General features: G+C 32.7%; 2 protein-coding genes across 3 annotated transcripts; both read right to left on the bottom strand.

Moving 5' to 3' along the window:
• Positions 1-642: 642 nt before the first annotated feature.
• LOC126769756 (cilia- and flagella-associated protein 61-like) lies at positions 643-19,983 on the bottom strand. The gene is made up of 31 exons (XM_050488674.1): positions 19,979-19,983; positions 16,665-16,811; positions 16,253-16,387; positions 15,647-15,807; positions 14,638-14,782; positions 14,255-14,390; positions 13,388-13,533; positions 13,208-13,289; positions 12,475-12,689; positions 11,650-11,738; positions 10,788-10,905; positions 10,050-10,161; positions 9,324-9,400; positions 8,500-8,676; positions 8,232-8,310; positions 8,043-8,168; positions 7,681-7,790; positions 7,197-7,328; positions 6,485-6,679; positions 6,257-6,385; positions 5,780-5,940; positions 5,486-5,667; positions 4,694-4,889; positions 4,127-4,296; positions 3,420-3,526; positions 3,175-3,237; positions 2,752-2,887; positions 2,027-2,200; positions 1,710-1,823; positions 1,117-1,233; positions 643-798 (listed from the first exon to the last, which is right to left on the bottom strand). Exons 1-31 carry the CDS (start codon positions 19,981-19,983, stop codon positions 643-645), a joined length of 4,092 nt encoding a protein of 1,363 aa, XP_050344631.1.
• Positions 17,149-26,996, bottom strand: LOC126769483 (REST corepressor 1). Of its 2 annotated transcripts, none has more exons than XM_050488328.1 (10): positions 26,723-26,996; positions 26,290-26,442; positions 26,005-26,219; positions 25,743-25,931; positions 24,062-24,174; positions 23,347-23,578; positions 22,721-22,874; positions 22,396-22,548; positions 21,781-21,878; positions 17,149-21,295 (listed from the first exon to the last, which is right to left on the bottom strand). In XM_050488328.1, the coding sequence occupies exons 1-10, from the start codon at positions 26,826-26,828 to the stop codon at positions 21,203-21,205; spliced, it is 1,506 nt and encodes a 501-aa protein (XP_050344285.1). In that variant the 5' UTR covers positions 26,829-26,996; the 3' UTR covers positions 17,149-21,202. The 2 variants fall into 2 exon arrangements, with proteins under 2 accessions (XP_050344285.1, XP_050344286.1); XM_050488329.1 differs by having other exon boundaries at positions 26,290-26,427.
• Between the last annotated feature and the right edge of the window lie 993 nt (positions 26,997-27,989).

Here is a 27,989-nt window from a genome sequence, read left to right as displayed (position 1 = left end):
TAAATAAGGAAAAACCACATTGTATTTATCATTTCAACTTTGTACAATATACGAAGAACTATAGATAAATTAAAAGAAAATTCAATGCCGTTTAAAGGCCATCTGTGCATTTTTTTATGTAAATATTATCTATAAGGAAACTTGTCTTATAATGAACATGTGTAAAATTAAATAAATTGTCTAAAAGGTATTTTTGTTTTATTTTTTAGGTATATTTTAATAACACATATTTGAAAAATGGTTTGTTTTTCATTTGTGTTTACATTAAAAAACATTCAAGGCCAAGGTAGCGTAGAGCATGCTCGAATCCACTGGTAGACAGTAGAAACAACAGTTGGCACTCAAATTCGCTTTAACGCGTTCCTGTTCTCTAACTTTTGGGACTCTTTTTACTTTTATACCTATATAAACCAATCTGGTTCCCAAGAACCAGACGTTTAGCCTATTATTATATCAGTGTATGCAATGTCGGTAATTGATTGGCAATAAAAAAAAAAAAACCTTTTATTTTGCTGTAGCTGGTCGTGTCAAATTGCTATTCAATTATGAGAGACATTTGTATAATATAACATCTCCTGAACAGTTGTCTATTTATTAATTGATTTTAAAAATTAAACACAGATAAAACTAGTCAAATTTATTTTAAATAAACTCGTTCCTAGGCACAGCGTAATTAGGATTGGTTATAATGTTTTTATTGAGATATCGAACGAAGTGAGAGTACACGATGTTTTCACCGCCAATAGCCTTCCAGAATGTTGCAGATTCATGACGCAGCGCCTCGTTTTGTCCACACTCCTGAAATCAAAAAGCAATATATTGTATTATAATTTATATTTCTTCCCACAAGTAAAGAATATCTAGATTTAAATCATTTTATCGGCTTATAACAATCTAATACTCTTTCGTAAACGAAGATCGCTAGTTTAAATCATGCAAAACCACTGACTACAAGGTCTAAATAAGTATTAGAATTCGAATTAAAGAAAATAAAGGGCACCTGTAGCATTTACTAATAATCCTAGATATACGTATTCGTAATGAAATGGCATAGTGAGTAGCTTCTGTACTCTTCTTTTGAACAGATTACTCAAAAATTATAAAAAAAATGATTACCTTACAATACAGTTGGCGAAAAGATGCACTGTCAGACAAAGATTCATGGTGAAGTTTAATATCAGGTTTCCGATCACCAAAGAATTCTTCGTATTTGGTTTTCACCACGTCATAAACCTTAAGAATGTTTATAGCCAAGTTATTTTAATATTATTAGCAAAAGCCTAGTGACGTGAATGTGGTGAAATTTCCTGGTTCCTGTTTACCCAACCGATTACTAGCATGAGCTAACAAACATGGACGGAAGGTACGAAATAAATGACATAATGACATTGTATTGAATTGAGTTGTATTGAATATGTATATCCTAATTATAAATAATTTAATATAATTTTGATGCGTTTATATTACGTTAACTATTGTTTGTAACACTTTTGTTTTATCTGAAATGAATTAACTCTATCAGAAGATGCGATGCAAATTCTGATTAGTATCATCACGGGTTTAACTTCTCTAGTGTTCCTACATGTCGAATATTACTCGATATAGAGCTTACTTATATAAAACCAGTATATTTCATTGTGACAATGTGAGACGTTATATTATATTATAATAATCTATATTTTCCGATGATCTATTAATAAAAGCACAACCGTATTTCCTCCCTGTTCGTTGACATCTTGTAAAAGAACACCGAAGGGCTCTTGATATAGCGCCGCTGTCCATGTTTGAATGAAATATTCAAACAAATCATCTATAAGATTCATCTGAAATATAAAGTCATAGATAAATTTTATTACATTGAAGACGAGTAATTTAAAATATTTTTTGCTTCACTTTTAGCATTTGTTCAAAAATTTTAACCGTCCAAATTCAGAATACCATGTTTAATGGTTGTTTACTTAAACATTGATTTATCTCTTTCTGTCTTTATTGATTTGACATGTGAAAGAAACTCTTCTTTACTTACTTTAAATCTGCCGAGAAGATTATTGAAATACGCTTCATGCTTTCCATACAATTGAGTGAGAGTTTCGCAGGAAAATTGCCTCTTCGAAAGGCAAGTAATAGATTCAATACAATGCAATGCATTTATCTGAAGTCTAAAGTAGTTCTGCCGTGTATCCGTTACAAGTGTATGACCCTGGACGGAACAAAATATAGTATACAAAATATATATCTTATATGACTTAACGCCAAGACTTCGATCTTTCCCAATCTTAAGGAGGAACCAGAGAAAATGCAGTAAATTCATTCAATACAGTTAAATCATACATATATTTACTTAGTGTAAACAAAAACAGATGGTACCACTCATTCATCACTTTGTCTGCGGTGATTTGGTCACCACCAGCCAACATCGGTAATGTAAGAAATAATAACCATTCCTTACATCGCCAATGCGCACCATCCTTGGAAACAAACGATAAGGTGTTATGTCACTTACTCATGTAAAACGCATCAATACTAAGTATTGCTGTTAAGCGGTAGAATATCTCACGAATGGGTGGTACCTACCGTGATGGGCTTACAAAGCCCTACCATGTAGTAAAATTTCGATACTTTATTGCTTTATTTTCTTTCCAAATCATTTTCTTGATTTAGATTAAAATGATTTCCCATTAATCAAAACACAAACCGCACGTGTAGTCTATCGCCCAGCTCGATGTAAAAAAGAAAAATTAGCAGATTTACTTGATTAGGTAACAACAGTTTCACTGCCATCGGTATATCCCGACCAGGCCTGCGCAGACGCATATAGTGGAGCGGCCCCGGCAACGTCGCTGACTGAACTATTGGCGATTCAAACTTCATTACAGGTTGCCATCGACTAAGTAAAAGTAACATTTTTTCATGAACGTTTAATTTTATTTACGCATGAAGAAGACATTTTACAAAATGGTAAAATATAAGAAAATTAAGAAGAAAAGCTTTGGTATAACAATAATGTAATAGTACTATGGAATACATACATACATGCATAAATATTTCTACAAAAAATATACGCAGGATATATTTTGATGTTCGACAAACACAGGTGCACACTATTCCACTACTCTCATAATCCAACGGACCGACCACTATAGTACATAACAATAATTATTAAGTAAAACAAACCTTTTAGAAGGACTGCTAGATGAACGACGAGTACTCATAATACTCGCATGGGAACTTCGGCATCTAGAAGATAAAAGTATTTTATAGGTAATTTAATCAAAAACTGGAATAGCTAAGTATGTAGATCAAGTTTCCAAGCCAAGATACCCTTATCCGGGTATGTATGTTCTACTCTTTTGTGTGTTCTACAGCTTTAATCTCAATTAAGCCAAACTTAAAAGTATATATGACGACAAAAGATTTACGCCAGCAAGCAAGAGCTGTATCGTGACATCAGATCCGAATAAAGAGGATCAAAATCAACGCTGCCCGTCATGAAGGGATCCAGTTTACTTAGAAAAAGCTTCGCTAGCTGCAATGAGAGATAATTATTATTTACATTTATGTATTCCTTGTACTGTAACAGCCTGTTAATGTCCCACTGCTGGACTAAGGCCTCCTCTCCCTTTTTGAGTAGAAGGTTTGGAGCTTATCCACCACGCTACTCCAATGCGGGTTGGTAGAATACACATGTGGCAGAATTTCAATCAAATTAGACACATGCAGGTTTCCTCACGATGTTTTCCTTCACCGTCAAGCACGAGATGAATTATAAACACAAATTAAGCACATGAAAATTCAGTGGTGCTCGCCCGGATTTGAACCCACAATTATCGGTTAAGATTCACACGTTCTAACCACTAGGCCATCACGGATTATTCCTTGTATCTTTATATAAATAAATTCTTATTTACCGTTTATATAAAACATTTTAATTAAACAATAAAATAAGAGCAATTTAACGATATATTACTAGACTACACATACTTACCTAATAATATCAAATTACTTTTACTTATAAATTGAACAATTAGTTATACAATTAATTATTATTTAAGTCATATGGACAAAAGCGCTACAGCATTTATCAATCTTACAGAACTAGTTATTTATGTTCTCTCTCTTTGTTTACCGCTTCACCAACGTCCTCGGAGCAGTAATATTTGTGGAGATGGTGTAGCGCATAGAGTCGACGAGAATATTTCGCGCAAGAACCGGCCCCAAATACATGGGGATCATTGGTATCGAACATCGGACCGACCACCAGACCACCATCGTACACTAAACCACAGTCATTTATAGCTAAAATTTAAATTGATATTATATGATAACATTTTCAAGTCAGTGTATCTAGAATCCTTACTTCAATCTGTTACAATATCTTTATTTATTTATATTATTCTTAATAGCTAATTATAAATAAAGCCTTATAAATGATAATTTCTAAGAAGCATATTCTTAAGACATAGAGTTCTACGCAGTCCTTTTTGCTTTAGTAACACACATAATATTTCTACCGCATAACATCAATACAATGTTGTTTCATCGTCTGGTTTGTAGGTCATTACAAATACAAGAATCATAATATCTTAGATCCTATGGTTGGCGGTGATTTAATAATATAAGGCGTTCATCTATCGATTCCATCGACTAACCTATTTACTTAAATAATGATAATATAGAAAATAATGTTTAATACCTTTAAAAGCACACAAATTTATAGCTTTAATCCCAAAATAGAATAAAGCAAAACAAGGTAGATGGACGGCGTGCAATGGCGTCATAAGACGGAGGAACTGTACACGAGATTCTTGCTGCGACCAGCCATTCAAATAGCACTTTCGGTATATACGGACACCGAGTTTTTCTACACTAGCTTGAACTCTTTCATCAACCTTAGAAAGTTTAAAACAACTGTTAATTACAGTAACAGCCTGTGAATATCCCACAGCTGGACTAAGGCCTCCTCTCCTTTTTTTAAGGAGAAAGTTTTGGAGCTTATTCCACCACGCTGATCCAATGCGGGTAGATGGAATACACATGTGGCAGAATTTCAGTGAAATTAGATATATGCAGGTTTCTTCACGATGGATTCCTTTACGTCAAGCTCAAGAATGATAACACAAATTAAAAACATGAAAATTCAGTGGTGCTTGCCCGGGTTTGAACCCACGATCATCGGTTAAGATTCACGCGTTCTTCCAACAGGGCCATCTCGGCTCTGTTAAATATTTACCTATTAAATTAACAGATTAAATTTAAAAAGAAACGATTATGAAAAAGGCTATCTTAGGAATAGTTCAAAAGAAAGATACGGAAATATAATAATTATAGGTTAATAAATAAATACCAATATGACACTATAATTTAATATTGGAACATAAGAATTGTTTTGCATTGAAAGAAAACAATAAGTAATTCTCTACAATTACAATTTTCTTTTCATCTATTACTATAAAATTTAATTATTTTTTAGTATTACAATACTCACCGTCTCATTATTAAAGCAGTTAACTCTCATAGTGGTATCTTCTGGTGGGAATGGTTCAATAAAAGCAATGTTGTTGGGCTGAAGTCCCAATTCTAGTAAAGCAGCAATACAACTGTATGCTTCTATACAATCCCCATAAACCACCACTTGATTGTCTTCACGAAGACAGCAGATACTATTTTCTATTAAGACTTGCTTGGATTAATATGTATCAGCAAGATATAACTTCAAAAAAGTTTAGCAAAATGTTAAAGAAAAAGTATAATTTAAGAAGAACAAAACATAATCACACACTAAATTCAGATATCATCCACATCAGCTTCCTAAGACAGGTATTGGCCTCGTATAATGAATTGATAAGCATCACATTTTCTGGTATATCAGGGGATGGTGGGACATAATCCGGTTTGTACTTTGGGTTATCCATTAAAACTCTATGACAAGGTTTACCTTTCCTAAAAAGTTTTCATTATTCAATATTTTAATCAGTAGTAACGATTTTCATTATTGTAATGTATAGAAAGATAATAAACAGCATAACAACAATTCCATTCCAGTAGACAGACTCCAGACGGAAAACTGCATGACAGGCTGGCTGAGTACTGATGTTCGAGGAAAAAGGAGCCTATGTTAGGGTACAGAGAGTCCTGCAAATCTGTATAATGTATATAAAGTATATAAAAAAAATGTTTTTAACAAAAACAGTCATCTGTTCATTACAAATAAATAATTTACTTAAAAGTTAATAAACATAAAAATTTATATATTTACTCTACTTCCTTAGCCAATTCTATAGAGTCCTTCAAATAGTCGGGATGTTGGAATTGCTGACCACATACGAGAACAAGCTCGTCGTAGAACTTCATACCACCACCCTTCAAGTGAATGCATTTCTTCTTTCTATTAATAAATAAATATGCAACTGTAACTAATTTAGTAGCTTAATAACAAGCTTTAATCTACACAGACAATTTCTTAGGAATGTTGTTAAAGATATACCTATCGATCTGGATCATAACTGCAGACATGACATCAACATAGTAATAAAATGGTAGGCTCTTGAGATAGCGGTCAGTGTATCGACCATCGCGCGGTACGCAGGTCTCTGCTGCATGCATGCTATCAGCAACAGTCGGCAGACCGTGTAAAGATACGAGTGTTATGTTTGTAAATATAAGGTATTCAGCCGTGGGCCTGCAAATATATCATCGTAGTATTCGATTAATTAAATTTAATGATTGTCGGCCTTACTTATAAACTTTGCGTAGCGGCTGATTAGTTAAACAATGTTGTGTCCTTTTCTTTCAAATATCAAATTAATAATGTAATGTATGTTAATATTGCCGGTACTGGTAGGTAATAATTAGTAGTATATTTGACATAAGATTAGAATGTGTCAGTTTGGGATTAAAATGGTTATGGCAAATTGGTATTATTTTTTCTAAATATAACAAATAATAACAGAAAGAGCGAAATTGGCGTTTAAATAAACATCTGCCAAGCAACGTTTATAAGTAAGGCCGTTAATCTCTATCATCATAATTACTTATGTGGAGACTTTGGTTACTTATACAAATTAATTACTATGTAATTTTCGGTTGCCAATATTTAGATTAAGCTAGAATATTTTTTCGAGTAACGCGTACTTTTCTGTTTTACGATAACTCTAAAGTAACAAATCGTGACTTTAAAATAGAAAGAAAAATCTCACCCTAAAAGTAATGTTTCAATGAAAGCGAGTCCCGTGCGACTGGCACCAACTACAACGATGCTACTATTGACGTGCACCTTCGGAAGACTGGTCAGAGGTCGTTCCAGTGACCACAGGGCAAATGGCGTTGCACTGCAAAAGGTATTATGTTCGATTTTCACAGTTACAAGTTCTTGTAGTTAAAGCGCACCACTCTTCGTACAAAGCACTAATACAGTAGGAGCGTTGAATGACTTCCGCGCCGTGGAATTTCTGTCTGCGTATGCGCATAGACTCGGAAATAAAAAAATAGCATCTGAAAAGCAGTCTTGCTGGCATTCGAAACCGAATATGGTTTGTTAAACCGCATCATATGAGATCCTACAGCATTGCATAATTTAGACATTTTGTGTTTAACAACCCTACATAACCCAAACAATATAAGTTTTCCTTGTTTAGGCTCGAGGGTTACAAAACCTTAAAGTAATATCTAATTAATACTTACATGTCCTTGACTATCTTATCGCCTTTATTACCAACTACATTAAGCATCGACCGACGGGGGCGCACCGGCAACATGTGACTAGCTAACGACATGAGGTTACGACTTGGACTCTGCAAATTTATATGATTTAATAGAAAATTTAAAATAAAATAGTGTAAAATGTGACACATTCCTGTATTAATAAAATAGAAAATAATAGTAACAATGACAACGTCAAATCAAACGAAATAGACAATATGTATATCTTTAGTTAGATTTTTGAAGTCCAATTAAGATTTTTTTGAAGTCAAATTAAGAGGTTTTCATTTACGTAAGTGTATCTGCTCTTTATGTTTAATTATTTTAACATTACTGATACTCACCGCGTCGCCTTTAGCGAAAAGTCTGCAAACCCAGAACAAAGTTGCATATTTTGTTTGCCTTAATACGTCTCTCAAATACCATCGACCATGGGGGTCCATAATAGGTGACATAATACACGCTAAAATCTATCAAAAAACATATGTATATTGTATGTATGAATGTGCAAATATAAATATAGTCGCACTTACAGAAGCATCAGTGCCAGAACTTCGAGGCTCAGCCTCCAAATTATATTGAGTTCTAATTGATGTAACATCTTCTAAAGGTCTGGAAAATAAATATTGTTTTAATAATCTAAAAAATATATTTTTTAATGTACATAATATTAAAAAGCATTAATTAATTCTGTTACGCCACTGGTTTGGATTATGGCTATGAAAAAAATGTTTTTTTACTTTTTAAATGAAATTAAATATATAATTAAAAGAAAAGGAATGTTTTTTTTTATTTAATTACCCCAGTACAATAAGTCCAACTGGTTGATTTTGACTTAGAAAAATATAAGAGGATAATGAGTCAGATTCGAGGCTTGTTTCAAATAATGCTAGCAAATCTTGCTTCCTGGGTGCATGTTCTAACACATCATTTAAATTTGGTATATCGTACGATTCCGCTTCACGAACTCTTATATCTCTAGAAGATAAATTGACAATTACAAATTTGGTTGTTAGAAGTTCATAACAAACCCCCATGCTTAAGATCTCCGAAGTTTAACTGTTTATGTACATACGTCCGTGACTTTTTTTCAGCTCAAATATCTTGTAAACAAATTTTAATAAATAATAATCTGACTTGCGTTATGGATGAACTCGTCATGAAATTCGATTTTAAATTGAATAATTGAAAATTTTCTATAAAGGAGTAAATGTAAGGAAACTAAAACGTATATCACTCTTATACACAAAATACTTATAATAATGCCCTCCAGACCGATTTCGGCCACGGCGGCCAATCTCAAGAGAGATAAGCCAACTACGCAGGAGATATTATAGTGCACAAGTGTGTGCGCAAACGACGGCAATCCGACACGACCGGAAAGAGTTTAGGCGCAGGACCAACGGCTTTACGTGCTTTCCGAGGCACAGGAGTGAACACACTTCCAATTTCCAGACCCCGGGCTGCTACTGAGAATTTTCTGACAGAAAAACCCAATAACTTTTTATTGGCCCGACCTGGGAATTGAACCCAGGACCTCCGGGTCTGCGGCCTCATATCTATCCACTAGACCAACGAGGCAGTAAAATACCTATAATACTATCTTATATGGATATTTCACTTACCCTCTTATTGAGTTAACATGAGCTATATACAGAGTCTCATTCATGAATCGCATTCGAAAACTATAAGGTGTTACGAGCTGAAATCAAAAAGATTAATTGAAGATTTCCTTCATTCGATTCGTTCTAAAAGTTTAATTTTTTGAAATTTATATGTATGTGGGGCTAGAAGACTATATCACATGTATATTAAATAGTATAAAACCGAGCATGGATTTTTACCAACCTACATATCAAGCACACAGTTTTTAGATCATAAAAAAGTGCATATGTTTTCCTCAAATTCTCAAAACTTATTATGATCGAAATTCGACCATTGCACGAACACCAGTTGGCTTAAAAATAATACCATTTCAGCAATAAAATGAATTATTATTTGAATCGAACCTTTTCATTATCTCGGTGAAGTACAGATTAAAATGTTTTTACTATACTGTAATGCTAACAGTGCTTAAACTTTTATGTAGAAACGTCTTGACTTGATACCCGATTGAATCATAAGCTGTATAATACGTGCGCCGGTATGTGTGCGGCTTTTTCTTCAGACACGCTTAGATTGACGGCTTTTTATATCTACTTCAAATCTATGACTATAAAATGTTAGTATATATAACAGTTATGTTAGTATATATAACATTATCCATATGTCTCGTTATCGTATATTTAGTTTGTATATTAATACGTGCATGTGTTATAAACATTTTAATTATAGACAAATAAAAAAAATACCGTAAAATGTTCTAGAAGCGGAAAGCATGTGTGACTCGATGGAAGACACATAACACAATAATCTTTATCAGGAAATAGTTCATAAGCTGCTTCAAGCATATCAAAACCGTATCTAAATCATAAGAAAAAAAATAATAATATTGTGTTTTTCATGTTTTACTGACCGATTTCGGCCACGATGGCCTATCTCTTGGGAGACTAACAAACCGCCTAGGACGTATTATAGTGCACAAGTGTATGTTCAAACATAGGTGCACTCTCTACGCCAACATAGTCCGTTGGGACGGCAAACCCAACACGACCTAAAAGAGTAGGCGTAGAACGAATGGCTTTACGTGCTCTCTGAGACACGGAAGTGTACACACTTCCAATTTCTAGATTCCAGGCTACCAATCTGCATCCTTATATGTAGCCACTAAGCCAACAAGGCAGTCAATTGCGCTTTGTATTGTATTTGTATGAAATAATTTGCTTAGCTAGAGATATAACCGCCAACAAAATCAACCAAAATCAAAATATTATTTATAAATCATAGTTTATCTGTATTAGTGAACCATCTCAGAATTATTCATAGGACAATTATATTTATATATAGCTATTCCGTTAACCATGTCACGTACCTTAATAAAATAAATATATAATAATAATCGTTCGCATAACGATTTTTTCTTTATTACATTGATTTTACAAAATTAAAACTATTGTGTTACACAATATTAAAATATATAATTAACATACCTTTCATCGTAATCAGGATGCATTGCGAATAATTCCAATAAGAAAGCATTCGGGGCACCGGAATAGCGAGTAGGTTCTGGTGGCTTACAGGGTGCTACCGCATTTGAAGTAGGAGTTGCTAATATTAACAATAAACAATACTATCATAAATGTCGTAAATCCTTTTACTTATCTTAAACGGCAACAATGATTAGACATTTACAACAATAAAGTTGACAATTCAATCGTTATTTAAGACAGTATTTGATTTTTGGCCGAGATGGCCCAGTGGTAAGAACGCGGGAATCCTAACCGATGATCGTGGGTTCAAACCCCAAAGGGCAAGCACCAATGAATTTTCATGTGCTTAATTTGCGATTATAATTCATCTCGTGCTTTACGGTGAAGGAAAACATCGTGAGGAAACCTGCATGTGTCTAATTTCACTGAAATTCTGCCACATGTGTATTCCACCAACCCGCATTGGAGCAGCGTGGTGGAATAAGCTCCAAACCTTATCCTCAAAAAGAGGAGAGGAGGCCTTTAGCCCAGCAGTGGGACATTCACAGGCTGTTACGGATGTTACGGGATTTGATTTTTGATTTCTCGCTCATAAGGACTTATTTATCGCATATTTTATTAATGCGACTAAGGCGTAATAAAATTATATTATGCTAATAAAATTTTCATTTACAAAGCAAAACTTTTAATATTTTAGTATAAGTAACCACAATAAAAATAATGGTATTTTCCTCATCGATTTATAAATAGAACCATTTTAAAAATTAATCCAAATGTCTATCAACTAGTAACGGGTCATAAACCTGGTTCAAGGTTATTTAAAAAATAATTTGAATCAAAAAGTATGAAGAAGAAAACTTACAAAGTCTTTTTGGTGTATCTTTGACGAGGTATTTATTTTCGAACACAGACTCTTTTCGATGTTGAAACTCTTGACCATTTTCGGAGAATCTATTAATGTGTTTATTTATTTTTCGATAAAATACTTGCTTGCTTCATATTTTAACAAGGACTACGTTATTAGAAGGGTCGTATACTATACACCAAAAAAATAGACAGTAGATTCGCTAAATAAATATGCTTTGAACTGCTGGGTTTCTTTATGAAAGTTGAGTGAATCATTGTATTGTACAAGGCATTATAGATGGAATTACTGAATTCTCAAACAATGCAAATGTCTATAGACAAATGATGATAATTATGATAAATGAATGAATGATTAATGATAGATTATAGGTGATCATGCCTTATTATTTTAACATTAAGATTATATTTTAAAGCAAAGCAAAAATAATAATCAATGCTGCTGATTTGCAATATAAATAGTTGATTAGAAGGGACAAAACATCTTAGTTCCCAAGGTTGATGTAATTGATGGTTAACATTTCTTACATTGCCAATGTCTATGGGCGTTGGTGACCATTTACCCTCATATGGCCCATTTGCTCGTCCGCCTACCTATACTATAAAAAAAAAATTTTTTCCCCCAGAGTCCTGGGTACCTACTAAAGGTATAGGTATGGATTAACATCTTATTATCTTACGTTACGTGTAGTGTACTATTGACCTGCAAACCATGAAACTACACTGACATGATCGAGCTTATTGTATCTTTCTCGAAGTTGCCTCCAAAACAGAACATAAAACAAAACGTAAGAAGAGTTTTTATATTTTATAGTTAACTTACCTTTGTTTCTTTACAAAGTCTTCGTTCATGAAGAGACGTGGCAATCTTAACAAGTCTGTATCAATGTTTACAATATCGTACTCCAATTCATCTTCCTCGTCTTCCAAAAGTTGGAGTATATCTAATTGTGTGTAAGGCAGCTGGTGTGAACGAGCTTTTATCTCTGCTTCCTTGTGAATATCTTTAAAAGCATCTTCCTCAAAGACCCAAGTAACCTAGAATTATTTTTTTTTAATTTGTAAGATTCAGATTATACACACTTCTTTTATTCTCGATAGAAAATAAAATATCTCGAAAAAAATAGTCAATATATCTTCGATACAATTGTATCGCAGGTATAAAGTGGTAATTACCATCATTACACTGGTCAATCACCATAAAAATGCCATACGATTTTTTTTATGTAAAAAATTTAAATGAGACAATGGCCGTTGATATGGCATTAGATGGCGCTGCAGCAAGTCAACGTTCGTCCATCCCGTTGAATCGATCGTCATAATAATTGGATAAAAGCTTAGAAACAAAATTAAGTAGAGTTCGTATTGTATCACGCCGGTTGATAAGAGTAGCTATTAATCTTTATAAAACAATCAGCAAAACGAAGAAATTTACAAATAATTGGAAAAATGTAAATTCCATTTAGCTTTTTCAATCAATTCAATATTACTTATTCTATAAAAAATACTTATCAGTAGATCACAATATCATATTAATTTCCAATTAAGCTATTTACCCTGGACTTTGTTTCTTTTGCATGAATATCAGTGCTAGACTCTTGCTTAGATTCGAAGACAATACCAGTTCCTGTGAAGAAACTGACAAGAGGCATATTTAGCTTTAAATATTTATAAAAAATTGATAAATAAATTTCCATCACTAAAATATACTATAAGTACTACATATATTTATGAACCTTATAGCGGAATCACGTTCGCGAGGCTTTGGTGGTCTATCAAGATGTCGCAAACCGGAAAACGGAGAAAGCTCAAAACTCTCCTCTAGCGCCTCGTAGTTAATCTGAGTGTTGAGACACATTACACCCACTGCTAACTCTTTGTGCTGTAGCGATTTACAAATAGTGAAAATAAATTTATATTTTTAAGAATTATTACATACAAATAAAATTTACAAAATATGTTTATTTTAATAAAACACATCCTCTAGGTCAGGTATAAGGTATCACGTCGCTCCGATATTCCGTTATAGCCTCAAAGATAGAACTTGCAAGCACATATTCGCATTTATAATTTAAGCACTACTGCCTAAATTATATCGCTACCGATATGTGGAATCAATATATTTTTTTTCATATTATAACGCCTAAAGAAAATTAAAAACATTATGAGAATCAGAAAGTACATTCAATTCGTAAATTTTCATTTATTTCTGCCTTTTAGCTAAACTATAATTTTCTTAAAACTTTAACTTTACAAAATATAAGCCACGAAGTCCTAGTTAAATTTTATATTTCTACTGATAATCGGTATATCAGTAGAAATATTACCGCAACTTTCTTGTAGCTACTGTACCGTCACTATACCCTCACTCTTCTGATCCTGTAATACGGCCATAGAGAGCTCAGGTGAAGGAAAAGCAACTTTCACATCTTTTGTGACACACAAAACACATCTAAATAATAAATTCCGACAGCTATTAAGAACTTATAAACCGAAAAAACTCTTTATCGGCCTGACCAGGGATTAAATCCCAGATCCTCGGTATCTACATCCACAACAACAACTAGAATGCTATATGAGTGTAGTATCAACATAGTACATACCTCACATACAAGCAACACTCGTTCAGAATCCGGATGTCGCGATATAAGCTCGCTGATGTAGAAGTCGCCGTACAGTTCTCGCAGACGTGTCGAGTGCCGCTCTATTATTGGCACTAAGTCATCATTATCTTCTTCGCTATTCATTAAAGAATATAAATTTATAGGTAAATTAATTCAGAAGGTTTGGTTATTTTTTGTCAACTAATAAACACACGAACTTGACAGTGAGTTGATTTTATCAACTCCATCAAAATCATTTCCAAGGTGTCTGACAAAGAAAATCTGTTGCTTGTCAACAACAACTGCTGCTATCACATCACTATGAATTAAAATTATATATAAATATCATAATAAATATAAGACAATTAATGATAAATTCTAACACTGCTCGACGTATCCTCAACCTAGGGCTAACTTCTCGTCGCTCAGCTACCCACAACGAAGGGAGTTGGTCACCGGGAACACCTCGTTCTATGGCCTGTGATCGCTTAAACGAAGCTTCAGAGCGGGACTGACCCGGTACTAACACTAAAGATATTATATTAATACTTAATGTATTATAATCATCAGAATTTTCTTATTACACTCTTAAAATATATAGAAAATTATAGATATAGATTATTTAAAATAATCAAATCCAAATGTGATTTAAAGGCGATGATAACTTTCTGAAATCCAATTCATTGTAAGTCTACAAATTCCATAGACAAATGTCTATTATATTACTTTTAATATCATATTATACTTACAGGAAGTAATTGAGTTTTTTTATCATATTTTTTTTCAATAGGAGACCGGAAATAGTAAGTATGTAAAATGTAAAGCTCTCTTTTCACGTCGGGCTGCCGTGCCATCGGAATATCAGAAGGAATAGATAATGCAACTATTTACGCACTCAGTGCAGTATAATATGCACAATTTGTGGACTTTTTTTATATTCGCCGGGAGGGCAAATGACTCTATTACCACCTCTATAGACACCTGATGGTAACGACGTAACGACGGCCAGTACAAACGGGAAAAACGTTCTGCACTAGCCGCCTTCGCCCTGCCGGCCCGTAAGATGCTTCTTTACGCCTCGTTTGAAGGAACCCGGGTTGTAAGAGGAGGGGAACACGTGAGCTGGTAAGGAATTCCATTTTTTGGAAGTGCGACAAACAAAGGAGTTACAAAATTTCTTTGTTCGCGTTGGAATTGATGTCACAGTTAGGCGGTGACATCGAGAACCAGCACGCGTGGACTTAAGAAGGAAGGGGGAAGCAATAAAAAGCAAAGGGACTTTAATCAAGTGTGTTAAAGCGTTATGCTAGTCTCCGTTAAATGGCTGTCATGGTCTAAATTCAGACAAGATACATTTCCAACACTCATGTAAGTAGTTATAAAAAAACTTACGTTGATAATCAATTAAGGATTTCATCATCCCGATATATTGTAGATAGGGATCGTGCATGAAGACAGACTTAAGCATGTTATCGACAACTTCGCGAGCATACACTGGATTCCAGCAGAGCATATGTATAAAGAGTGTATTCCGTGCTTTTAGTTCTATAGCCCTAATTGTAATACATACATATCATTAATAATATGTATTATGTAATGCTGTGTTAACGAAAATATCCTGTTAGGTTGTACCATATAGTAACAGCCTGTAAATATCCCACCGCTGGGCTAGATTCTCCAATCTTATTGAGTTCAAGGTTTGGAGCATCTTCCACTACGTTACTGTTTTAATTCACGATTAAAGTAAAGTAAACACATGCTAATCCCCTAATCTTACCCCAACACGTGATCGAACCAATGGGAACATCTCGACTCTCGACATGAGATGTGTTTAACCGTAAAATAAAATTTGAAAAGAAAATTAATGTAATATATAGAGGAATATTTTCTAATGATTATAATGTAGTATATATATTGTGACAAATATTCACTGAAATCATTTTCTGATATGTTTATTTTAATCTAATAATTGCTGATTATAAATGAAATGTTATGTACTTGAACTTGGTCCAGACGAAATCTTCCCAAGCGCATGGGTTAACAGAGGGTGCTAATGGATAATCCTTCAATACTAAAAAGCCGACGATTGATTCGTTAAGGTCTAGCTGGCATATCGACAAAGTACAAGTTTCACTAAAATATAAGTTTTAATTAGTTTAAAAATCATTTTTAAAAGTAAATGTCAAATACGTAAGCTCCATTTGGTTCGACAATTATCATCAGCGTTTATGGTGTTCCCGTTTCTTTCAAGTTTATCATAATTACAATAGAATTATAAAAAAACAATGAGTACTTTCAATGCTCTTAGTTTCGTATATAAAAAGTTCCTAAAATAGGTTCTTATTATCCCGATTCACTATATTAAAAATTCTACTATATTATTTTCTGTCATGTAATATTGAAAACTCACATAAGATACACGATATCCGACGGTTGATTAACACGAAAATTCTTCGACATAGATTCAGTAACAAAAGGCATTATTACCGGAGCATCTTCTACCAGCGCGAGTCGCAAGCGCCCTAAAGGTGTTGCGCGTAGAATCCTTGACACCATACTAAGTATAATGTGAGTAATATACAAACTTCAATCAAATTAGTCCTGTATACTTTAATATATCCCGAGTATTACTATATATTATTGTACGCTTAATAACTTTATGGAAATAATCTTGACAATCTATATATTACAAGCAAAGAATCAAATCAATTTGACAAATTATTGTTTCAGAAAATATTCTATTTAAAACTCTTTAGTTAGACCGCAGTAAAAAACAGTACAAATGATACAGCAATACCCAGTAGCAATTATAAATACAATTAATAAAATATAAATAACAATACGTGTAAGAGGAGCGGGTTGTACAGGGGTTTCATTTTAAAGAAAAATCCATATTCATACAGACTTAAGTTTATTTAATATACTTAAATTGAAACATTACGAATGTTAGAAATTCATAGAAAATAATAAATCGATAAAAGCACTGCCAGGACAGAGTCGCAAACAGATGTTTTGAGCTTACACTTAAGAATAAAAGAACATTTAATAACTAAAACTGATCAATACGCTTAATATACAGAACACATAATATTCTAATAAAAAATAATTTAATTCTGTAACAAAATTTTCTACTAGTTCTAATTAGCATCAATAAATAAGATGACTTCATTCTGTGGATTTCTTTGGAGCGATTAGGTTTGCGTGTGCCGTTTGAAATAAACTTAATTTCAACTAATGTCGTCGTCCACCGTCGGTTCCGTGCTCGCGAGAGCACATGATTACGATATTTATGTTATATTTACAAAATTCCGAAAGGAAAAGAAACCCATTACCAAAATCTTAAAAATAAAACATAAATTATAGTTATCGCTATAATAAAATTAAACTACTTTTGACTAACTTTTACGAAACATCAAAGCTGGTTGCAAAAGAAAAATTGAAATATTAAAAGTATTCCTTATCTAATAATATTATTATTAGACATTATTATTACTGAAATGAAAAAAGCAAGATAATGAATTAAATTACACCTCCAAGTCAAATTTACCTATTTTTTATTATTAGCTACATACAATATCTCAAGGAATAGCTCGATATGTCCCCGACATATAACAATATAAGTAAAAACTTAAACGTAAATAATATACAAATAAAAATTAAAAAAATATTGCTTAACGCAACGTTAGGCGGAATATTATGAATGTACATAAAGAAATACCAGTTTTATTCATCGATACCAATTTGATTTTTTTAGATTTTTAGAGCGTTTGAAAGATACGAAATAGATTTTTATACTCATACCATGTACTTATAGAAAAAAGTAATATAAATCAGAATGAATACAAACTATATATGGTAACCACATTCTCGGCTTTGTTAAACCAATCATCTTATCAGTGATGTAAGAATATTAAAACTAGTAAAGATTATGCTCGTAACGCAATCTTATTTTAATCCAATAATGTAAACATTAAAAGGAACTTAATATCAATGTTAAAATTTAAAAACAATACCATTTTTATAGTATATCTCGCCATGTTATCGTATATTTGTATGAAATGACATGTCTTTTAGGTGTACAAAAATATCATCAATATTTAATATTTATCATCTATATCCTCAATACCTAAGAATTAAATTAATCTATTTTATAAGGACAACATTTAATTATGGAGTAATAAGCGATTTTTTTTGAAGTAGCTGTCATGTTTTATGTAAGTTAAATGCTAATTCATCAACGATTCAAAAATGAAATGAAAAACTGTTTAAATATTTAATTAAATGGCAACAATTTTTTTTAAGATTATTTCAAATTATTTAATAATCTTGATTAAGTATATTACAAATTTCGATATCAGTTAATAGTTTTAAAAATTTTGATTTAGAAAGAGGAGAGGAGGCCTTTAGCCCAGCAGTGGGACATTCACAGGCTGTTACGGTACGGTACGGTATAAGTGAAATATATCTCGAATCATTTTAACTAAAAAACTGAGTATGAATGGACTTTTTTAAAATGATATACAACATGAAAAAGTCTACCTAACTCTTAAAAACTTTACACACTATTTTAAAATTTTAGAAAAATGTTATTAAATATTACTTAAATATAGTATACATTACTTTAAGCATGCGAGTATATGTGAGGTGTGTGATTAAGGCAAGTGTGGGTTACGGATCAAAATGTACCTTATTTCATGATTCTTTATATATTAAACTAATCAACTTTAGAATTAATATAAATCACACTAATATAATTAGCATCTATATTCGACTTCATATTAGAAGTTATCAATCTACGCAACAACTGCAAGTAATTAAATTAATACTATGTTATTAAACGTCAACACGATTAATTACTTGTGTTTCTTCTTCAAAACGTAACCGTAATGTTGCGTTTTCGCTTAAATAGTTGGCTATTTACTTGTTAACGTAAAACGTTGGTAATTTTTTCAAGTTAAATAATATATGGTATATTACAATAATTGTAACAAGTTTTGTTGACAACTCAGGGAAGTTAATTTTTTTGCCAACTGTATGTGTTGCCAATTTATCTTACTCTAGGGGTTCTAGAACGAAACACGAAATCATAATTGTATTTTATAGTTCTAATCGCACTCCTGCGACCCTGCTACAGTTACAAACTGTTTCTTTGCTGACTTTTTCATATATCAAAGTATTCGAAGCATATGTTCTGGAGATCTCTGAACAAGATTACCTTTTCGCTCAATTTTCTCCATAGAAATATCTATCGAGTTTTTCTATATATCTAATAAAAGCATTATTATGTACTATAATGAAGGCTTATCTCTATATTATACAATTTATTCATTATACACATATCTATATACAATACAGCGGTACAATCTGTACATTTATATTGATCCAGGTTATAATTTTTCATTTTTAAGATTTACTATCATGATATAATTGTGTATATATAATATAAAATTATATATGCACAATTATAATACAACTCCATATCAATGATTTCATTATTTCTAATTTATTGCTGGTTTATGGTCATTAAACATAAAAATTATACATACAAACATTGTAAGAAAACCCATAATATCGATTTAAATAGTCAATATTTATCAACTTATCAGTTAAACGCTAGTACATTAAAGTATTGCCTTAACGGTAAGCTCCTTAACCATTTACTTTTTAACTATCGTATATAATGGCTTTAATTATTAGAATTAATCTATATGTACAAGTCCTTACTCCATTCCTAAAGCGTATACCACCTCCTCTAATTTCACATCTTTCATTACATATGAAACCTGATTTGATATTCTTTGAAATAATCCTAATTTTTAAAATATTTGTGACATAATTAGTCATGTTCTACTCTCCCTTAAATTTTGTTATAATTTGTACATTTACAAAAGTATAGGCATTCTAAAATAATCTGTTACAAATCTCATTAAATCAAATAAATAAACAATATCTATTGTTCAATTAAAACATTTAAAAGTAAATGCTTTGTATCCAATATTTGAATTGGTTTATCTTATAATAAATTATCTAATGGACGAAATTGAATGTATTATAAATCATATAGTTATTGAAACTAACCTCACTTTTAGCCTTTTATATGTCGAATCTTCAAAATTAATTTCGTTAAATAAATAAGAATTATTTTAAAGATATATTGATTGTAACATCTGACATGAAACAATTATATACTAAATTTGTAATAAATTTAGTGAATAATTATTTTTATTATTATTATTACTTGCATTACATAACAAATATTCATTGTTTAAAAAGTCAAGATACAGTGCTGATGTGTGTATACATTAAAAAAGAAATTGTTGAACAAAGTCAGTGTCCTAGTTAGTTGTCCTGTACTATTACCTCATTTATTGTAAAATGTATAATACACATACTTCTGAAAGTGGTACTTTGACGACAGCTCAATTAAGATTGAAAACGACGATTATGTTATGCAAATCATTCCATTATTTGTTTAAAACAACTCAATATGATCAGTATGCCAGTAATACATATAGTTAGGATATATATCCTAGATGCTGGTAGACCAAGAGATTACTAGACACATAATTTAGCACTTCCCTAATTTTTTTTTTCATATATTAAACAGAAAAAAATTCACACAGACAATCTTATGACTTTAAGGAGTGTCAAATATTTGAAAAATGATATATAAATGTAGCTTTGAACACACTAGCCATATTAAGTTATACCCTTTGTTAATGATGTGATATAACATTAATCATGTTAAAACCCAATTTTTATGAGCATAAACGAAGTATTATCAAAGTATTTTTTTGTCGTCGATAAATATTTTTATTTACCATAATGCATATTTTATATTGAATAATTAGTTCCACGATCGAGTGATCATTATAGATGATGATGGTGTGTCAAGAGATGTGGCTACGTGTGTGCGCGGCGCTGTGGGCGGGGTCGCGGCGGACGGCATCACTTGCTCGGCTTGTGCTTGGGTGGCGTGGTGGGCGGCCCGCCCTGCTCAGCAGACGCACCGATGGCGACGCCCTCGCTGTCCACTTCGGTCTGGAAATATATGAATATATATTTATATCTATTGCTAAAAAGACTTTGTGCTTGTCAGTTATTCTGGTAATAAATAATGCACGAGTGTTTGCGAAAACAGATGACCGATGGAACGGCAATTCAATCGGAGAAATAACCAACGGCTTTTCAAGAGTTTCGAGGCACGGGAGCGCAACATTAATTTCCCAACTTCGACCTGACACAGAATTTCTTGGCAGAAAAACACATAATAAGTAATAACTTTAATTAGTATAACCCGGGTTATGAAACTAGAACCTCAAACGAGCAGGAATATGCAGTCATACAGTAGAAGTTTTACACCAAAAGCTCGGACGCCAAATCTTTGGCATTTTAGAAAAAGTTTTTTTTACTACTTTTTTATATGAGCGAATTAGTACTACTTTTTCATATGAGCGTTAATCTTGTGCTTGACGAAATTGGAAGTAAAGGAAATAAATAAATATCTATTATTATGTGTCACTTACTTTCTCGTCCTTCGTATTGGTTTGTGGAGAACCCGTACCACTGTTGGCATTACTGTTATCCACATCATTTTCAGTAGATTCTGTACTTGTTGTACCTGCTAATGAACGATGCAACCATAAAAAATCAATAAATTATTTTATGAAATTTACAAAATTTAATTGTCATTATGATTATAAATAAATATATAACACATTTTTAGTGTTATTACTTAGAAAATTTGGAAAAAGTAAAAAAAATCATCTCCTTTACTGGGCTCAAAGGATATAAAAAAATCACAACAGATTGTGTATAAATTCGCAAATTCAATTCAAGTAATTACAAATCAAGTTGTCAGGCTATTTGTCTTTAGAAGAAAATATTTTGAATAAATAATGAAAACCTATATATGTTGTCTATTATATTTCCCAAATTATTGATTACATATTTCGATACAATATCATTATTTTTTTTTTTTTTGATTTCCCATAAATCTTCAAATACCAAATGCCACCCATATAAATACCATGCCAATATGAATGCTATTAGAAAAAAGAACTATTTCTTAAATTTAATTCCTACAATAGAATAAAGTATAATAGAACAAAAATCTTAGATAAATAATAATAAATATATACCAGCTTGTATGTGGTTAGCGCTTCCGCGATCGGCTTCGTGCTCGCGTAGAACTGCGTCTAGATTATATCGACGGCGATAGGAAATAAAGAATGTGCGGATGTGTGCTTCTGTCTTAGTGCCCAGTGTTTCAGCAATCGCTTGGAAATCTTTACCTGTAAGATGAATTTGTAATTTACCCCCTATGTACTTACAAGTATAAGTTTAATGTAAAACAAAAGGTGGCAACTTCTTCAATCTTTTATCTAAATAGCAAATAACGATCAAATCCATGGAAGATTATAAAAATTAGAAAAGAGGACAATAAGAAAAGTCATTTCCACAAACCATATTTTCTGACAGCCGTGACTGCCATCAGTAATTCGTCATTAGTCCAGCGCGAATTTATCTTTGCGGGCGGTTCGCCGGGCCGAAGCTCCTCTACACCAACATCCCCTACTTTGCGTTTCATAGCACTTAACTGTTGTTTGTTTTGTTGAACCTGCATTATAAAATTCTATAAAATTTCGCTCTTGCTTGAAAACACAAGCAATCAAATCATTAACATTAGCTAAATGCTAGGCAGGATCGGGGTGTGCATATCTGGATTATCCAAAATAACACTAATCAAGATTCGCAGGACTCTCACTGCATTCAACGAGAACGTTTTGTTTGAAAGCTATTCAACAACACAAAAAAAAGTATGTATAAAGTATGAGGGCATGTGTGCAGAATACATTTTGTAAAGTCGCCTAATGCAATATTGTTGAAAAAAAAAATCTACAACAATCGACAATAATCTGTTTTAATATCACATTCTCCACATTACATCACACAAATCATTAGTAACACCCATGTTAGATTAACGAACAATAATTTCAGTCTCGGTCAATGTCAAGCTTAAGCGTCGGTGACAACGTAAGGGTGAGAATGTGTTAACTACATAGCGTCATGGATGGCGGGTTGCATCTTACTTGTCTCTTGAGCGAGATAATCTCTCTGTCCATGGCTTTGAGCATAGCCTCCCCCTGATTGACAAGGCCGGGCTGCGTGGGCTCGCCGGGCTGCGGGCCGGTGGCCATGGCCACAAGATCGTCGTGATTGATGTAAATGCCTCGCGGCAGGCGGTGCTTGTACCGCTGCTGTTTCGAGCCGGGCCCGCGACGCCCCGAGGGCCCGCACAGCGGTCTCATCGTGCCGGTGCGTCTGTCACATCACCGCGAACGTTCAAACAATCAAATCTCTGGCACCGCCCTACTACACTTTCAAGTGCTTTCTTGCAATTTCTACGAGTGATTGCGAGAAACATTCGCCAATTTAATTTATACAGGTTGTCATGTCATCTTTAAAATCTTAAGATTCGTATAAATCTTTAAATAATCGTTATATCATTAGTTTTTCTGCGAAAACTAACTCGACTATCAATAACGACTCAAATTTAATAATCGTTTATATATTCCTCAATTCAAAATAATAATTAATCGGACAACAAGTAAAAAAAAATTACGCATTGATAACCATTTTTCAAGTCGGCTATAATACATGACCGCGGCATGACCAATATTTGTAATAAAGCTAGAGAAAGAATCATTTTAAAGTCTTTGGATTGACTCGAATAACAGAAAAACCTTACTCGCGTAAGATGATGATGAATTGAGATTTCAAAGTGAATGTTGTTTGTTTACCGACCTGGCGTGCACGAGGCATGCCTGGCACAACTTGTGCGAGTTGTGCGGCGTGGTCTGCGAGCACTGAATGCCGCAGACGGTGCACCACTTGCCCGCTTCGCCGCCGCCCTCGCCCTAAACCCCAATCAATATTTTACTGTCCTGACCTAATCTAACCTAACCAACAGGGCTGGAACTCCTCACACACTTCTTTTAAAAACCCTTCGTTTAGAATATAAAACGATATTCTGCACACATTTACAACAAAAAAAATTTGGGGGCTGTTAAAGGAAGCATGCGGGATCACTTGATAGGTGAATGAGGAACGGGTAGGAGTGCTAATTTAGTAGTTCTTACAAGACTAAGAATATAATGAGCACATGGCATCGTGCTTAAAGATTAACAAAATATGTGCCATTATTTTTATTTCCTTTCTTCTATTAAAATTAAAACAGCATTCTCCTGTTTTACCAATAAATTCATTTTAAAAAATTTTGATTTTTTGTTTAACATTAATAATTTAGTTTTTTTGTGTATCATCTTATGAAAACAGAAGATTACATTTATGTTTTTGTGACATATTTTGAAACTGTTTTGTTATTATAAAATGAATATGATATGATAATAAATAGTCTGTTTGTAAATAAAAATGCAGAGCAGTTAAACTAAAAAAAAGCATAGTCAAAAGCAGCAATTTAACTAATTCAATCATGAAAAATAATGTATGGTAGCTATTTGAACTAAGTTTCTATTGTTGTATTGTAGATGAATTATCTATATATTAAGCATGTATTTTAATATAATATAATTATTCTATTCAATTAAAATTTGTATTGTATAGGAGCGCATCTAGTTAACTGTAATACAAGGTGGTTTTCATGGTTCAAATAACATTTTCTTCTTAATGAATATAATGAAAATTATTCTATGATATGTGACACATGAAGCAGTTGCTATCGCAAAACAAACATAAACGCAAACAAAAAATACTCTATGGCTATAGTGCGATGATACAGCAGCTTGGCAGTAAGAGTACATTTGGGAGTCCAGGAATATCGAGAGACAATCTTCACAAGGAATTCTGACAAAGATCAAATTATGAATGACAACACACCAATAACAGATAATAGTGAATAGAATGGAAGAAGACATTTAACATCCAGTTATTGTAGCAACATGGTCATACGCTTAGTGTGGGAGCGACGAACCCACCTCGCCTTGCTGGCCGACACGAAGCGAGGGCCCGCCACCCGGCATAGGCTTGCGTCCGCGGACTATACCACGATGTAAAGTCCACCTCTGTCATTACCAACATACATTACATCCACAAAATGTGCTACCCAGGCTTCTATATAAACACTCAGTTGACATCTTTTTTTATGTTGAACAACAGTGGAATTGCATAAAAAGAGATTTTAACTCAGTTTTAAAGTTTTGTGTATTTAATGTAATGCTTGAATGAATGTATACTATTAATAAATATTATCTACTCTGCATTTCTATTTACTAAGCCACCAATGACTTTATTTCTAAAGGAAATCATCATTGGACAATCCAGATACACTGTTTAAACTTGCAAACAAAGGAAGTCGTCATATTTACTTTTATGAAATAATAATGATAAATCTGCATACTAAATGACCAAGAACAAACATTTAACAAAAGCAATACAAACAATAACAATGGGATGGAAACATACATACCTTTTCATCATTATCAGAATCTTTATCTGAACCTCCTGGTTCGGATCCAGCCCCAGATTCTCTTTTCCCACTTCCTGAGCCAGTAGGATTACGACCTTCACTCACAACGTCCATTAAAGATGTACGAGCTCTTGTCTTTTTCCATGAATAATAATATTTTACTAGTGATGCAATTGATTTATCTGGTAACTATAATGAAAACACAAATTAGTATTATAAAAAGGTCAGCAATTCATATTGCATATATAAAACTATTACTAACCATTTGTCTTATTCTGTGAAAACTTTTACCATGGAACTGAAAAGCTTGTTCAAAAAGCACTTTGTCCTCAACTGTCCATTCATCAGGAAAGGGTGTAAAATTAGCAAGGTCCATGGAAGCCCGGTTCAGATCATGTTTATGCCAAAACAACATACCAAGTGCTTGTTCACCATTATAACCATATTTTTCTTTTGCTATAGTAATGTACTCATCCACTAAAAAAAAATAAGTAATTCAGAATGCAAAAATTGTAACAAATATTAGTTCCTAGTGAATTTTACTTACACTTGATATCTGATATGTCAGATGTAGGTGACCAAACAAGTAAAGCTCTATCTGATATTTGATCAGGTTTTCTTTGCTCCAAGGGTTCCAACTCAGGACACACTGCCTGGTAATCACGCCCCACTCTTATTTTTTCAGCTGCAAATGGCACTACTGCTTGGTTTTGGTGTAACATGTGTTGATGAGATGAGCGCAGCATGAAGGCAGATGAAGAGAAGCATAAAAATAAAGCATGATATGAGTTGTTAGTTATTAACCATCAAGGCGATTAGACAAATATTAGCTGTTTATTAAACAACTTGACGCATCAAATAAAAGCGTATGCTTACACTGCACAGATCATTTAAACAGGTACCAATTTATACTGTATGAAGCCCCATATTATATATTCATTCATAAATATTCTTTCTACTTTTATTGCAAAATAGCTTACCGTTTTCGTCTTCAGAACTAGAATCAGGGCTGCCGTGACCATTCGGGCTTGGCCCTCTCGAACGCTTCCCGTTTCGAACATCATTACTTCTTTCAGCCAAAACCATGACTACTTATTTTGCACACTATCACACCTATTTCACTATATTTCCACAAAATTTAAAGGTCCATAGATTAGTTAATTTTACTGAGGCTAATCTAGGACCAATAAAACTATACGCAAAGCTTAGCACTTCAATTCAAACGTGATTCAAACCACCGCATCAATAATCTGACAAACCTGCCGTAGGATGTAGTAGTTCGTTTCATTGCGTCTGTACTTTAGGCATTCACTTTTTAACATGCAGTAAAAAAACATATTTTTAATAAATACGATGAATTATACGTATATTTTAAAATTAAATACATATAAATGATGTTGCTTGTATAACAAACGCACGCTTTAAATTTATATTTCAATAAAAAGTATGAAAATATTTTAGTATAATATTTTTAGCGATAGCAATACTACCATTACAGACCTTGAAAAATGAACCAATAAACACTGAAATGTTATCATTTTATTCTTTAAATACTACGCTATCTTCCTTGTAATAATAATCGTTACTTACTGCAGTAATATGCGAAGCGATACTTCGTGTATATATATATTTCATTCTCCGTTAAAGTAAAATTAAAAGAAATATTTTATGATAGTCGTTATATTTCACATTTGAGTAAGAGATGGCGCTTAAATATATATGTTAAAGAAATATTTCCATACATTGTACTCAAAACGTATAAGGTATTATACAAAGGTTACAACATCACTGCTTTTAACAATTGATTATATTTAGCATAAAACTTCATTTACAAAATATATTAAGTAAATATGCACATACAAATTAACATTTTTTTCAATTGAATTATTTTCATCATCTAATTTAACTTATCAAAACATTACATATGTAATAAAAAACCAGTTTATAATATGAATATTCCATTCCTGATTAATTATAATATTATACTCTATAGATTCTTGTGTATCTGCATACGCAATGATTTGTGTAAGAGTAATTTATCGCGATTGTAATGCAATTTATTTTATTAAATAATTGTTTATTGTTATTTAAAATGCAAAAGTTTAAGTTGTACATTTTTGGACATCTTTTCATACAGCACATTCAAATGGAAAAATGCATTTATAAGTGGGTTGAGTGTACACTTATAGACAAGACACTAATAATCCCCACTACACAAGTAAGAGCATAGTGTTACTTTCACTTTGA

The sequence above is a fragment of the Nymphalis io genome, chromosome 7 (assembly GCF_905147045.1).
Source record: "Nymphalis io chromosome 7, ilAglIoxx1.1, whole genome shotgun sequence".
NCBI classification, from domain to species: Eukaryota; Metazoa; Arthropoda; class Insecta; order Lepidoptera; family Nymphalidae; genus Nymphalis; species Nymphalis io.
Note: the sequence above shows the minus strand (reverse complement) of the source record. Positions and strands in the feature narration are given on the sequence as shown.